Source organism: Scophthalmus maximus, chromosome 13 (assembly GCF_022379125.1).
Source record: "Scophthalmus maximus strain ysfricsl-2021 chromosome 13, ASM2237912v1, whole genome shotgun sequence".
NCBI classification, from domain to species: domain Eukaryota; kingdom Metazoa; phylum Chordata; class Actinopteri; order Pleuronectiformes; family Scophthalmidae; genus Scophthalmus; species Scophthalmus maximus.
In genome coordinates, this window is record NC_061527.1 from 17,847,241 (window position 1) to 17,862,710 (window position 15,470).

The following is a 15,470-nucleotide window of genomic DNA, read 5'->3' on the forward strand; positions in this document are numbered from 1 at the left end:
AGGAAAGAAGAAAAAATACTTCTACAACACAAAAGTATTATTGTCCAGAGACAACCAAAAAATGTATTATTCATTTCATTTCCATTTTTTGAGGTTTCTGGCTCTAATCTTTGTGTTTTTAGTCAATTAATGAATAATTCCATCAACAGTTTGCTGACCTCAAATCATTATTGAAGTGAAACGAGTTTCGAATGGAAAGGTCATCTGAAAACTTGACGAGGGGCCCAAACTAGATACTGCTCTATTGTACATTTACAGTCCAGAGCAGTTAGAAACCACAGGTTTAATCTTTAGTAACTGCTGTAATTTATAACCACTCTTAATGTAATTTATGTAAGATCTTTTAAGTAACCAGAAACTATACATGTCAGATAAATGTTGTGGAGTAAAAGTACAATATTTATGTCTAAAATGTGGTGAATATAAAGTAACTTCAAGTAAAGTACCGTAAAATTGTGCAGACTTGAGTTTACTAACTAGTTACTCATCTCATCTCTGAGGCCTCTTTCATCTTCACTATGGCATTTAAAAAAGCCTCGACGGAGAGCATTGAACAAACGAAGCCGTCAGTTAAAAAGACAAATCTGTGGTACATTAGGACATTCAGACAGGTCATATGCCTATTATGCCGAGTTGGGAAAAGTGATAGAAAACAAGACGGTGAAAGGGGGGGTAGTTTAAGAGCTCACTGTTTATATTGAGAAACAATGGCAAAGAGTAGATGGTTAACATGTCCGATCAGATTTTCAATTGATGAAAAAGGTTAATAAACTAGTCACGTTAGTGTGGTACCACTCCCCATTGCCATTGTTGATAGCAGGTTGGTGCTGAAAGCGCTCCCTCAGCATGGAGCTGTCAGACCACAACATTGCTGCATCAGTCACTGTGCATACACTGCCCCCTGTGGCTTTATGATGGGACTGCAGCAAAAGTAGCAAGGTGTCATTTTTATTTCAGGTGGTAGAAGGACACCTAGTGGTGCAGCAGATCAATGGTACTTAACTTCCTCTGTTGTCCCATATTGGAAACTTGTTGAAAAAGGATGAAGATGCAGAGAGTTTATGTGAAAAGGCTCTTTATTGAGGGATGGGAAACAAGGCACTGTATCATGACAATACTAATGTCTTTAGTTCATTGCTGGGCAGGCGGCATGACTGACAACACCCGTCACCCAACTAGGCGAGTGCATCTATGCTCTGGGTTAGTTCTACATGCGACTTATCGGCCAAGGGCTTCTGGGTCAAAGAGTAGTAAAGTAGAGCGCGATGAAGGCTTGAGTGTGTCTTCAGGGCTGAGTGTAGCGCAAGTATTTCTTCCCAGAGGGTACCTCTTTGGTTGTTACACCGTTGGGGAAGAGCGCAGCAGCCTCCTCCTCAGAGAGCGAGGGAATGACCATGACTTTGTCACCAGGCTGAAAGAAACACAGGGAAGTGTGGTTCAAGTTTATAATGCACAGTCTTAGAAGAACCTTTCATTGTGATGATACTCACGCAGTAGCCTCATGTGGCCCCTGTTTCATGTGGCCTAGGTACTTTGTTGGTTTGGAAGTGATGCGTTAAATTTTTGATCCAATTTTAGTTCCTATGGAGACGGAATGCTCTCTTTTTGGCAGTTGGTTTGCACAAACGTGCCCCTAAATGAATGTAATTCGAGGTACGTTTATTAATGTTTTCATAGCATTAGCCAGTTCTTAAGGAGGGAAGTGGGAGTCTTGACTGTGAGGTCTTGGCTGCATATGAACTCAATTTAAATGTTGGAGGTGGCGAGTGTTGACTTATATAATTTTCAAATTTTCCAACTAGGCAAATATGTTTGAAGGGGAGAGAGAGGACAGAGAAGGATGACTAGAATAACTGCACGAACTTAAAGGAATACAGTAGTTTTACATTTTGGGATATACATATATTTGCTTTCTTGCCACGGTTAGGATGAGAAGAGGATACCACTCTGGTACTATCTGACTGTTCAATTAGAAGCTTGAGCAATAAAATAGAAACAGAAATACTGACATAGTGGGATCAATTAAAGTTGGCTTTGATGATGGATCTTTTTAAACTGATTTTGAAGGTGAGTTTTCATCCATTTATTTATTTATTATAATATTATATCGGACATGGATTTGTCTGTCTATACAGAGAACTCTGCATCCGTCTTGGTATACCTAAGATCACCCAGGCCGCTGACTGGTGCGAATACAAAGTTAAAGTGTGTACCTTCCAGTCGACCGGCGTGGCAACCTTCTTCTGTGCGGTGAGCTGCAGAGAGTCGATCACTCTGAGCAACTCGTCAAAGTTCCTCCCTGTGGTGGCAGGGTAGAGGATGGACAGCTTCAGCTTCTTGTCAGGGCCAATCACAAACACCTGAAGTGGGTTGAGATTACAACATAACATTCAGAATATACTTCTTTTTCACCCTGTTAATAAATGTCCTTACAAAAACATATTTGGCATCTGTTAATTTTGGATCATGCTGATTTTTGGCCTTTGTTTTTGTAATGATTCCAATTGATAGTACTTGTAGACAGGAAGACGGGGTTTTCTTACACAGCGGGCAGTAAGGGGAATTCCATCCTTGTCTATCTCATCGGGGTCCAGCATGCCCAGCTGAACGGCCAGCGCTCTCTTATCATCAGCGATGATGGGGAAGGGCAGAGCAGTTCCAGCTTCACTGTTGAATGCCATCACATCCTACTCAAAGAGAAGGGACACCTTTGTTAGTGGGTCATGTCATCAGTTACACCTCAGTGACTTATTCTGTCCATCCTGTCTTGACTCTGGCATAAGCCAGTTACAGTAACAGTAATAAGTTACAAGTCTTTATAAGGGCCATGAACTACATGCTGAAACGCTGAGACTGTACAGCCAAACCTGCCATCTCATAGACATTGAAATTTATTAACGAGGCAATGGGAGAAAACACTCGGTTGAAAACGCATGACGTTTTTCTGTTTTTGGCAGGGAAGCTGATGGCGTCACTATTCAAAACCAGATCATCGAATTGACACTGGTCTTATGAACTTGGACCAATCACTGGCCTTTCTGAGGAGGCGTTGTTGTAATGTGGTAACCCAGTTAACAATCAACCAGAGTGAGGATCAACCCATGAACATTTGACCCCTCAGTTTCTGCCAAAACGCAGACACACAATTACAGTACTATTCAGAGTTTGATGCAAGAATTATCCTGACTGAGTCTAATTTCATAAATCCACAGGGTTATAAACTCACCAAGTGTCTTATCTCCTCATCAGGAGTCCTCGTAGACAGTGCTAAAGGTTTCTAACTAAGAGTTTCCTCTTGAGAGCTGACAGGATATAAAAATAATTTAATCAAACAATAATAATTAAGGCCCCTGTGTGTAATTTTTGTAATTTTCTGGCGGCATCTGGTGGTAAAGTTGCAAATCGCAACCAACTGAGCAGGGACACTGGTGGCTCACCGCCAATTCCATTTCAAAATCTTATACTAATTTCTAAAAGCAATCAAACTAAATTTAAATGAAAAGACTGAAGATCATTCAATGTATACACCAAACTCATTTGGATCTGAGGAGTGCATATTTATTCGAAGATCAAAAGATTTTTCCAGAGTCACAGTTGTGGAGTGTTTCGTAATCTGTCATCTATGATGTCAATGGATTGTTTTGGTTTGTTGGTGATCTGATAAGATTCTTTGTAACCATCAACTGTCATCAAGATATGTTTTTAAGTTTATTGTTGTTGCGTTTTTCCCAAAACACTGACAGGATCAAGGACATTTCCTGCACCATTTGTCTGACTGTCAGCAGATCTAAGTGACTAAAGACGTTCTCTGGACTGCCTCCCTCTGTGCTCAGTGTTAGACTTAACCTACTTTTAGCACTAAAACGACTTTGAATTACTCTTGAACCAAAAACATGAGCATGTCCCCTGAACATTTAAAGAAAAAGAAACTGAATTAGTTTGGTATTGATCAAATTGGGAGGACTTTGAATCTAGCATGTACGTAAAACATGTGGAGTTAACATTAACAGTGACTTACGAAACTACTGTCACTGTGTCTAGATCATAACCCACCTGCAAGCTTAAAATGCCAGTGTTACAAGAGTTTATAAATGTGCGTGAGCACGCCATCACCATCCTTAACCGTCACTCCACCCACAGCAGTCTAACCTGTTTGACCTTTTCTATTTTTTTCTCTATCACGCCACAATCAAACAGAGTAATGTTGCAGTGTGTGTATTCCCAACCTTGCTCCAGTTGCGGTGATCCTCAACGCTGTCAACGGACAAGGCGATCATCTTCACACCTCGTTTCTTGAACTCATCGCTGATCTTAGCGGCACAGGCCAGCTCCGTGGTGCAGACAGGAGTGAAGTCCCTCGGGTGGGAGAACAGGATGCCCCACCTGCACAGCAAGAGATTGCACAAAGCAATGAGGTCTTTGTTTTAATAATCATTTTCTGGCCCAGAAGCCGCTGTGTTAAAAAAAAAAAACTGTCCGAGGAAAAGTACCAAGGTCATCGTCATGCAGCTGTCTGCACTCATGCTTTCCTGTTTAAGACCGACCCTGCATGAAGTTTAGATGGACTGGCCCTGTTATGTCATTCTAGGTACAACTTCACGTAACCACATGCTACATGAAGCAAAAGCTGCACAGGTGTAACACTACATTTTTTTCACGTTTCCACTTTGCTGTGCATTTTAGGGACTTTACATTGCTCATTGGAGGTGTTGAATGTTGGCATTTGTTCTGTGTTTAATAATTCAAGCAACTATATATCTTCTCAGAGTCTCAAAAAATCCAGAGTTTCAAAAGGATTTATTGAGTCAAAAAGGCTGATAGTAGAAACAAAAATGGGAGTGGAGACAATAAAAGAGGAAGAAACTGCAATGAAAGGAAATACAGTCAGTCTCAGTAGAGTAAACCCCACTATGGATTGCAACAAAAGGTGTCTGAGAATCTGGCAGAATCAAACTGGAAGGCATTAAAAGTCATGTTGTATTGGGAATGAAAAGTGTGTTTGACAAGGAGAGGAGTGAAGGTCTAAGGCACACATGAGTTTTCCTGCATATAATGGTTGTAAAACTGAAAAATCACATGAGCTCTCTTCCTCATGTTTTACTCTTCAGTGTGTTGTCACATGGGGAGAGGCAACAGAAAAGCTACTCCCCCACAGGCATTGTGACAGAAAAAACGTTGGGGTTGTTTTTTTGCTGCCGAACCGTCTGTTATAATTTTGTAACAAACAAAATGGGCTGTTCTAAGACCGATGATTCAAAGTGACACTGGTCGTGTTGTTTGCTGTGCTGGGATTGCTCGGGTGCTTAGTTTCCAATTGACTGACTCCTGCTGACAAACCAGCCATTGCAGGAGAACAATGGAGGGCTGGAAAATTAGGACACAATTTGTACAGACGATCGCCTTATCCCAACATCTATTCCCACTGAGGAATGAAGGAGTATAACTGGGCAATGTCCTATCGATCAGTGTACAGTTTCAGCATGTTACAGTTTGTCTGTTTGGAGTCAGTGACACGTTGCAACACCATATTTGCTTCAGGATAAGGAACTAAGGGGAAGAGTCCTCAAACACTGTTTGATTAGAGATGGAGGAGGTAAGGCCGCAACTACCAATTAGTCCAACGCTGAAGTCTTATTCCAATTAACTTATTGTGAACAATTGGTCTGTAAAATTTCAAAGATCGTGGAAAAAAACGCCTGTCAAATATTCTCAGAGTTCAAGGTAATGTTCACGAGCCTTGTTTTCTCTGGTTTACATTTTTAAACCCCACAGTTCATCATTATAAGTTGGAACCAGAGAGTGTTTTAATAGTTCATCGATTTAACTCTAAATCACAAAGTAATCACATGGTGACTTTTTAATTCCCCCCCCCCTTTGCTGCTCGTAAAAAAACAACAAAAGACAGCTGAGGAGAACAGGGTTGGACATCAGAGAGAGAGAGTCACTGCCAACAGGTGGGACCCAGCAGCGGGACCAGGCCCCAAGTTCACACAATACAGGCCTTGTCCCAACTGTGGCAACACCTCGCTAATGAACTGTAAAGAGAATGTAAATACACTGCACCGGTTGTTTGACATTGAACAACACTTACACAAAGTTATACTGAAAATAGTAATAATTCAAATTATTATTATAATAATAATAATATGTTTGTTGCCCAAACTCTTTTAATTCTGAAAAGCTAAAAAACAGGCCTATGATAGTCTGAGCTACACATCACATGTTTGCAGAGGTTCAACTGTGGAAGTTTGTTTGATAGAATATCATTATTAATGTAACACTCGTGCTGCTGTAACGCTGTGTGGAGATCAGCCAGCAGGTGTCACTTAGCAGTCACGGTCAAATACCTCCGGCCTTGGTTTATTAAAATCCAGAATGGATGTGCACTCACACCAGGGACATGCCAGCTCCGCAGTCAGGCCCTCACACACGAAGCTACATCGTGTCTTTATAAACTGTTGCAGCGTATTGATCGTCTGACACAAACCCCAACTAGTAATGCTGCAGCGTCTGCACGAGGAGCCTGCGCAACTTACGAGCTGCCCAGGAAATCGTGGAAGCGGATCTTGCCGATGGTGGTGTCGGCCTCGAAGTCAGGGAACACGTCCCCCAGCAGAAGTCCAGGCATGGTGGGGTCTTCTCCGAAGCTCAGGTGACGCGGACAGGAAGAGACGGACCGTCCCGTGCAGCAGCGTGATCAGATCAGCATCACGTGGGAGGAACCGGATAGGGAGGGGTCAGTTGTTGCGTACCGCTGAGCTCATTGACCAATCAGAGGGACACTAGGAAACTATCAACTTTACATTAGCTTTACATTAGCAGAAATGAATTAAAAGAAAGAGCACATCGTGAAAATTTGTTTTATTTCACATTTGAAAAATATAAACATTTATAAGAATCAACAAATTAATTTACAGCATTTTACACCTGGATAAATCATCAACAATCGTGTCCAATGTCTCTTAAAAGAACAAAACTTTTTCTTGTTGAGGTTCAACAGTCCAAAATTAAACAAAAAATGAGCAATGTGCCAGAGTAAAGTTGATAGTTTAAAGAGTTTCCTGGCATCTGTGATTTTGACCTTTTTATATATTTGTTAAATAGAGAAAATTGTCTTTGTTGTTCATTCCACAAATGGGGGATTGGAATTATATTCATACTGTAGATGTACAATGTTATGTTATAATTAATACAAACACAAAACATTATAATATTATTAATTGATTTCATTAACAGTATACTATGTTTTTTATCATTACTTCACCTTTGTAGTTGTATCAGTAGTAGTAGTAAGAGTAGTAGCATTAATACTAGCAATATACATTGTACTGTACTTTGCTACCACTATTTTTATTATATATATATCTTAGGATGAGCTATATTGCAGCACTGTTCAATCTGTTAAATTATATCACACATTTCACTTCATTGTGTACCTCAAAACTGTTTCATGTTATCATGCACAATATCATATACTGTGCATAATCTTTTTGACTTTTGACTACAACCTGATATGTATTACACAACTAGCTCAACTAGCACATACCAATAGGGTTGCCTTTGCTTGGCTCTATTTTGTTTTATTTCATTTTGTATAATTTTGATTCCATCTTATTTAATTTTACTCATATTTTGCCTGAATCCATTCTGTCTTAGGGCTGCTGTAATATTGGAATTATATTATATTATAATTATACATTTACTATGCATGATCTTAAATATTACTCTTGTCAATCATGTGAGGTCATGCAAAGGTTTTGGATCCTGTCAAAAATAATCAAACAGGTGGTCTATTGTACACTGCCGCAAGGGATTGTGGGACGGCGTATCTCAGTTTCTGTAGCAAAGAATCTAAGGGGCTAAGATAGGAAGCATCCAAACTCCTTCTTCCCTTAATATTTAGAGAGCTCTTGTTGGCTGTGTCAATACTGGCTCACTATATAGTACACTACCTAGTGCTCACTACATAGTAGAGCTCAGCGATATGGCTGAAAACTGTATCACGATATGTGTTTCAGATCGGTCGATATCGATAATTATTGATAATTTTGATGACCTAAGAAACACAAACACGAGTCAACGAGATGGCGCAACCAAACGTGATACTGTTACATGATTGGCTACTAGGCGTGTCACTCCATACGTTGCTAGGTACCAGAGGACGAGAGCCGGCGGAGCTAGCGGCCGGCGGAGCTAGACTCTTTGCACCGGTTTCTTCCAACGAGGAAAAAAAAAAGATCGAAACGTTCTATCGAACGCATTTCCTATTGATATTGATTACGTGTCTATCGCGATACATATCGTTATCGTTTTATCGCCCAGCCCTACTGCATAGTGCACTATGTTGTGAGTAGGGGGTGATCAGCCTCTGAAACACTTCCGGGTCACTCCACCTTCCTTAGCAGCCCTCTGGAGCGCTGCCGTGACATGAATAGTGAAACGAATCGCAGATGCGCGAACAACACAGCACTGCGGAGAACGGGCCGACACTGACTGCAGTGCAACGCCGCACCACAGCGAGCCGTCCACGCCGGTAGACCCACGCACACGATGCCTTCTCCTAAAGCCAAAGCCCCCGCTCGCAGCGGAGGGAGCCCGGTGCTCGGCAGCGCCAACGGCCGCTTCGAGTTCATGTCGCTGACGAAGCCGCTGAGCCGGTCGTCGACGCCGCCGCACCTCCTCCAGCGGCAGGGCACCGACTCGCCCGCCGCCCGGCTCCGCGCCTCGGAGAGCCCCACGCGGCGCCGCGGGTCCAGCTCGTCCACGGGCTCGGCGAGCGGCCAGGCGCCGCCGGAGGAGGACGGCATACGGCTCAACCCGTCGTTCTTCCGCGTGGCGCTCAGCTCGCTGCTCGCCATCGACCTGTGGCTGTCCAAGCGGCTCGGCGTGTGCGCCTGCGAGGACTCGTCCTGCGGCAGCGTGCGCCCCCTGATGAAGCTGATCGAGATCTCGGGCCACGGCATCCCCTGGCTGGTGGGCACCGCCTACTGCATGTACAAGAGCGACAGCGCCGCGGGGCAGGAAGTCATGCTCAACCTCTTCATGGGTAAAACGACAACAACAACATCAGCTGTGCCAACACGCTTCGTCTCCCTCCTCCACAGTGAGAGGAGGCGCTCCCTCCTGGACTCGCTGCAGCTGTTTGCACTTTTCACGCCACACGCTTGCCTGCGACCAACACACACTCCTCAGTTGTCAATATCACATCTTCATCACCAGGACACACCAGCAAACAGGCCTGTGTGCCTGCATGTGGAGATTGCATTGTGGGACAGAGGATTGGTTTATGAAGAGTAATACAGTTTTCATATTTGGATTTGATCAGTTCAAAATCTGTGGAGGATGTTTAACAAATTCTGCTTGGCTGCAGCATTTTAACTTTCTTCATTCAAAGGCACAAGTGAGAAGTGCACACGTTCATACAGATTGATTTGCTAATGTAGGTGAGGAATATATTTTTTGGGGGCGGCAACTAATGATTATTTTCCTAGTCGATCAACCTGTCGATTAGTTGTTTGGTCCATAAAATGTCGTAAAATTGTGGGGAAATGTCAATCGTGTTTCCCAAAACTCCAAGAGGATGTTTTGTTTTGTCCACACACCAAAGATATTCAGTTTGCTGTAACAGAGGAGCAAAGAAACCAGAAAATATTCACTACTTGAACCGATTAATCAATTATCAAAAATATTTGGCGATTGATTTAGTAATCGATTACTTATTCGATAAATCAATTAACTGTTGCTGCTATAATATTTTTTCTCCCGGTTCTGACCTGTCCTGATTCGACATATTTTGCCATGGTCTTGAGCTGTGATTACATGCTCTCATGTTTTCACGGGTGTGAAACAGAGTTCACCAGTTGTCGGGTTTGTTTGCTTTTCATTTGGTGTGGGATAATTGCAGTAAAATGCGAACTGTAGCTGGCAGCAGGTGAATAGGTCTGTCAGGTGTACGCTGCTCGGGTTAAAGGAGCTGCAGAAAGCATCGTGCCACCCGTTACATGGCTGTATCGACTAGTACTGTTAACTGTAACTATTAGTCGAGTAATCAGTTGGTCGTTTCACAGAAAAGTGACTGAAAACTAATTCTTTGAGGATGGCTAAATGTTGGAAGTCATCAACTAAACAAAGTTGCAGTTGCTGGTCTCAGCTTCTCGAATGTGGATTTGCTCTTTTCTCTTTGGATGTCAGGCTGTTGTTTAGACAAAACAGTCTGAAGAGGCCATTAGGGCCCCAGCAAACTATGCCGAATATTTTTTTTCTCTCCATATTTTTGTGACCTGTTATCAACTCCTGATTGTATTGCGTCGTTTGAGAGCCCACCTCAGTTGCTCTGTTTAGACTGATGAATGAGATTGGTACAACAAGACTGCATTTATAAGAGACAGCTCCGTTTGCCTGTGTAACATCAGAGTTCCCCTCAGGAAGACCTCACTGTTTTCAGGAAGTACTGTGCTGTGGTAGGAAGGCTTCCTCCAGGGGTACAGTGGAGCCTAAGGGTCGTTTATCGCGGTGCAGAAAGGATGGCATCTGGTCCTTTGCACTGTGACACATTTGTATTTTGAACTGATGAAATCCAAATTAAAACTGTGTTACTGTTCAAAAACCAATCCTCTGTCCCACAATACAATAATTTACATTGATTCAAATGAATTATTTGACATCTGCTTAGTGAAGTAAAATTACAGGAGGTGTCTATTCAAAGTGGGGACAATTTCCAGGGCGCCAAACAACTGTCATACTTCAGACTGCATGTGACTGAGGTCAGTGAGGGAAACGGAGGTGACTTCAGGAGGTGAACAGAATCAGACGAGGCCGCTTCTGGCGGGAGATAACTGTGTCAGATAACAGAAGAAGGAAAATGTCACCTCTAGATAAACAACCATCAACCATCCCTCGTCAGTCTAAAGGACGAAAAGTGTGCAGGCGCTCTTACAATCAAATACCACCAGAAGCCTTTTTTGTTTAAGAGGGATTAGATTGTGCAAACCAGGTAACCTTCAAGAAAGTCCCATCTTGTTTTATAGAAAAAATAAGTCCGATCAAAAAGACAATTTGAGTCAGACAACAGGGTGCAGTTTGATCATGTCAGTGACAGAATAAACCAGGCGCCTCACACCTGTTTGCCAGCGTCCTCGGGGTCAATGTGACTGTTTCTTCAAACATTGTACTGTAACATATCTCTTTTCTTCTAGGCCTGCTGTTGGATCTCGTCCTGGTTGGCATCGTTAAGGCGGTGGTTCGTCGGCGTCGGCCGGCACATAACCGCATGGACATGTTTGCCACCTTTTCTGTGGACCGCTACTCCTTTCCTTCTGGCCATGCAACCCGTGCAGCCATGTGTGGGCGTTTTTTGCTGGCTCACCTCGTGCTGGCCGCCCCACTCAGGGTCCTTGTCCTGCTGTGGGCCGGCCTGGTGGGGCTGAGCCGCGTGCTGCTGGGCAGGCACAATGTGACTGATGTGGTCTTTGGGTTCTGGATGGGCTACTGGCAGTACAACCTGGTGGAGATGCTGTGGCTCTCGCCTCAAACCCTGCAGGAGATGCTGGGGCAGTAAGATCATCATTAGGGACTGGAGAGGAAGGAAATGTGGCATTTTTAAATATTGATTGTAGGAGCGCCTGCACACCAGCTGTCCTTTAGATTGATGAGAGATGATCGATGGTTGTTTATCTATAGAGGAGATCTCTATCGCACTCATTTTTCTTCTTTTGTTATCTGACAGTAATCTTCCGGCAGAAGCGGCCTCATTTCATTCTGTTTACCTCCTGAAGTCACTTCCGTTTCCCTCACTGACCTGAGTCACCTGCAGTCTGAAGTATGGGAGTTGTTTTGCACCCTGGAAATTAGTTTGAATGCAAGTATGAATAAGAGTCAATTTATTATCTATTATCTTTATTTTTCACTTTGAATAGACACCTCCTGTGATTTGTTCCTGTATTGTGGGACAGAGGATTGGTTTATGAACAGCAGCACAGTTTTTATTTGGATTTCATCAGTTAAAAATCTGTAGAGAATTTTTAACACATTCTGCTTGCCTGCAGCATTTTAGTGCACACATTCAAACAGCTTGATTTGCTAATGTAGGTCAGGAATATAATTTTTTTCCCCAGATTTAACGTCCTGATTTGACCTGTCCTGATTTACCTTGTCCTGATTTGACATCTTTTGCCACGGCCTTGGAGAGAGCTGTGATTATATGCTCTAATGATTTCACAGGTGTGGTTGTTCACTTCAGTAATATAAAGTCACCATTTGCCCCACCTAGGTTCCTGCTTTTCATTCGGTGTGGGATAATTGCAGTGAAATGCGAACTGTAACTGGCAGTGACTCTCATAGACACCTGTAATTTAAAGCAAGTTAAATACAGTAAAACAAAAGTAAATGGTACATCAGTTGCTGTATCCAAAGCTGTTTTACCTGATTAAATTCCTTGTTCAGTACCACAGACTAACGACTAGACGACCAACGGCTCACAAACGCAATTTCTCCCACTGAAGCAGAGTTCGTGGGTGCACCCTGCCCACCTGCATTTACCTGTCCTCTTTCTTGAGGGTGATTTCTAGAAACTGATCTTGGTATTAACAATATATTTTTAAGTTGCAGTCCATACTCATGTTCGCCTACAGCTCTCTCCTCAGCCACACAGTAAACAATAATCATGACCACATCTGGTAGAATAGACTTTATATTATCTCGAGTAAACACATCCAAACCACCATAAACACCATTAACCACTGTTGAATTAAATGATTGCTAATCAGCAATCTGCATATAGGTAATACACCTACACACCTTAATTATTGCATGCATTTAAAACACTTAGAGAAAGTTTTATCATGCAAAATATGGTTGTCATGTTTGATTTATAAACCTCCTCAAAACTGTATCACTTCTTTATAGATCAGATTTTATTTAATAAGTATCATGGTCTAAGCATAAAAAATCTATTTCCTAAACAATTTATCCACGTCAGAAGAAGAAGAAGTAGTGTGTGGGCGTCCTCTTCTCTAATCATTGACCATTTCAACTGGTGTTGGCTAAAGAACTACTGTACAGTTCACTTGTCTATTTAACGAACACAGTTTATTTATTGGATGGACTTGAGTCTTAGGGGGCTTCTTTCTTTACATCTGCATTGTGAAGTAGTGAGTCATCCATTTATTAAATATAACCCGATAATGTTATGTTGAGTAAATGGTAAGAGTCACTGATTTGCTGTTTCACTTCAGCGCAACGATAATGACTGTACACTTATGATTCATGGATTTGTCTTCATGCGTTGGAATTGCATAAAAACATACTTTCTTTGTTTACACAACACAGCAAGTTAAATAATATGATCAGCTGTTGTTTTTTAAGGGATATTGGCCTGTAGTTTGGCAACAAAATGAGATCTGTGCAATTGGAAAATAAGCTGTGAGTCTGTTTATACAGTTTTCAATCAAAGTCTCTTTCTGATTCCATGAAACTCGTATTAATCAAAATTTGTGGGAGTTTTGGGGCAGTGTGCCTCTCGTCTGCTCAAAAGCTCTCACCTCTGAGTTTGACTTATGAAATAAATCTTGGAGGACGGAAGAAATAAGAACATTCCTGAAATGCATTCAGCTCTATAACAAACTTGATATCTAGATTTGATTGAGGGTTATACTGGCTACGGTCATAACCTCACAATCGAAATCTCAGTCAATGAATATATCTATATATAAATGGGCCTATGTGGCACTTTAAAGTAATCCACTATTTAAGAAAAGAAGAAAAAAGCCTGAATGGGGCTGTGTAACGAAGCGAGTCATGTCACGTCAGTATGTTGGCATCAAGTTAGGTTGGGTGTCTCAACTGTTTAATCTGTTATGTAATGACCCGGTGCACTGCCAGGGGTCATCGATCAGTGAACAGGTCAGCGAAGTACTAGATGCCAAGAGCAGCTGCAAAAAATATAAGTAACAATGATTTTTTAATTATTGTTCTTTGTGACATTCATGACAGTTTTGTGGAAACAATCTCTCATCCACTAACTCTGACGAAATGTGACGTCATGTGATGCTGTCGCAGTCTCAGTTGGAAGATTCAAGGCAATAATCTGGTTTGGGATTAATAGTTAATTATTGAACTGTTGGAAATAACTGATGATGAAGGAATGCTGCTGTGACCTGCTCAACTGGTTTAATTACAACATCTACAGCACACTGTATGCATGTCTGAGCGTTGATCCCTCCCAACACTGATGTCCCATTGACAGGTCATAGGGCTGTTGAGGACGGTGCACGTACTGCTTCCTAGAATCAGCGAGTTTGATGATTGAACCACATCTATGCACCAACACACTGATTCAGAGTTCATTGCCAAAGCTGAGATCAAACATTAACATTATAAATTTGGGAGAGCGGTTGCACAACAGTTTTGCTTACCTCGCGCGCGCACACACACACACACACACACACACACACACACACACACACACACACACACACACACACACACACTGTAGCACTGCCAGAAACCAGAATTTGTTCATCTGCAGGTGCACTTTGATTTGGTGTGGTGGTCTGTTTTAATTTGTCTATTATTTTTGGTCAGATATGTGAATACTTGGTTTCTGTGTGAATCAATTTCAGCTATTCACAAATTACTCAACAGTTTTAAATGTGTGTGTGTGTGTGTGTGTGTGTGTGTGTGTGTGTGTGTGTGTGTGTGTGTGTGTGTGTGTGTGTGTGTGTGTGTGTGTGTGTGTGTGTGTGTGTGTGTGTGTGTGTGTGTGTGTGTGTGTGTGTGTGTGTGTGTGTGTGTGTGTGTGTACAGTAGCTTCTACAAGTGATGTTCTTCACCTCCTGAAAGTTTTCTGACTTTGAGATGAACCAGATGTAACAGACTGTTCTATATACTGGTGCCGCATTGTAGACTGTCATTGATCCCTCACATGCTATTCTTTCTTTCTGCAATAAATGACCAACGATATTCCCCATGTGAGCAATTAGATATAAGCAAGTGGCAAATGAGGTGCCAGCCTCTTCATTCCACTGGACGTCTGAGGCAAATCTAATATGCTGAATAGTGACCAAATACGTTTTATGATTGACTTCTGTGTTTTACGTCTTGATGTTGGGAAGAATCAGAAAAATAAGACAAAATGTTAATCATCGTTTTCACAGGGTTTGGAAATGATTTTGCACAAACCACCTGTTTACACCATCGTTTAAATAGATGCATTTATTTATTTATTCAGCTTGCACATTGTGAAACATGAAGCCAGCTCCAATATACTTCACTGCACTCAGTTTTGCCTGCTATATAATATAAATTGTTAATGCATTTACTTTAATGTCTTTTAGACATGTGATTACACTGTGTTATATTCAATATTCTCTCAGGAGTTATTCCTGAATGATTGGATTGTAGTTTTCTGATTTTCGAATAAATGGGGAACAAATCTTAATCTGTCTTGAGTCTTTTATAACAGGCAAATGAAT

General features: G+C 41.9%; 2 protein-coding genes across 2 annotated transcripts; one reads left to right on the forward strand and one right to left on the reverse strand.

Annotated features, from left to right (window-relative positions):
- Nucleotides 1-1,058: 1,058 nt before the first annotated feature.
- On the reverse strand, nucleotides 1,059-6,704 carry prdx6 (peroxiredoxin 6). The gene is made up of 5 exons (XM_035648648.1): nucleotides 6,537-6,704; nucleotides 4,227-4,383; nucleotides 2,544-2,687; nucleotides 2,214-2,360; nucleotides 1,059-1,411 (listed from the first exon to the last, which is right to left on the reverse strand). Exons 1-5 carry the CDS (start codon nucleotides 6,626-6,628, stop codon nucleotides 1,286-1,288), a joined length of 666 nt encoding a protein of 221 aa, XP_035504541.1. The 5' UTR covers nucleotides 6,629-6,704; the 3' UTR covers nucleotides 1,059-1,285.
- Nucleotides 6,705-8,046: 1,342 nt separating this feature from the next.
- plpp6 (phospholipid phosphatase 6) lies at nucleotides 8,047-15,436 on the forward strand. Its single transcript, XM_035648647.2, has 2 exons — nucleotides 8,047-9,046; nucleotides 11,196-15,436. Exons 1-2 carry the CDS (start codon nucleotides 8,551-8,553, stop codon nucleotides 11,555-11,557), a joined length of 858 nt encoding a protein of 285 aa, XP_035504540.1. The 5' UTR covers nucleotides 8,047-8,550; the 3' UTR covers nucleotides 11,558-15,436.
- Nucleotides 15,437-15,470: the final 34 nt, after the last annotated feature.

What these genes read in the sequence shown, in the direction of transcription:
- plpp6 (XM_035648647.2), top strand. Translation starts at nt 8,551, where the DNA reads ATGCCTTCTCCTAAAGCCAAAGCCCCCGCTCGCAGCGGAGGGAGCCCG. An exon ending in CATGCTCAACCTCTTCATGG is followed by an intron (nt 9,047 to 11,195) that starts GTAAAACGACAA and finishes CTTTTCTTCTAG; the next exon opens with GCCTGCTGTTGGATCTCGTC.
- prdx6 (XM_035648648.1), bottom strand. Translation starts at nt 6,628, where the DNA reads ATGCCTGGACTTCTGCTGGGGGACGTGTTCCCTGACTTCGAGGCCGAC. An exon ending in CACGATTTCCTGGGCAGCTC is followed by an intron (nt 4,384 to 6,536) that starts GTAAGTTGCGCA and finishes CTTGCTGTGCAG; the next exon opens with GTGGGGCATCCTGTTCTCCC. An exon ending in ATCACCGCAACTGGAGCAAG is followed by an intron (nt 2,688 to 4,226) that starts GTTGGGAATACA and finishes CTCTTTGAGTAG; the next exon opens with GATGTGATGGCATTCAACAG.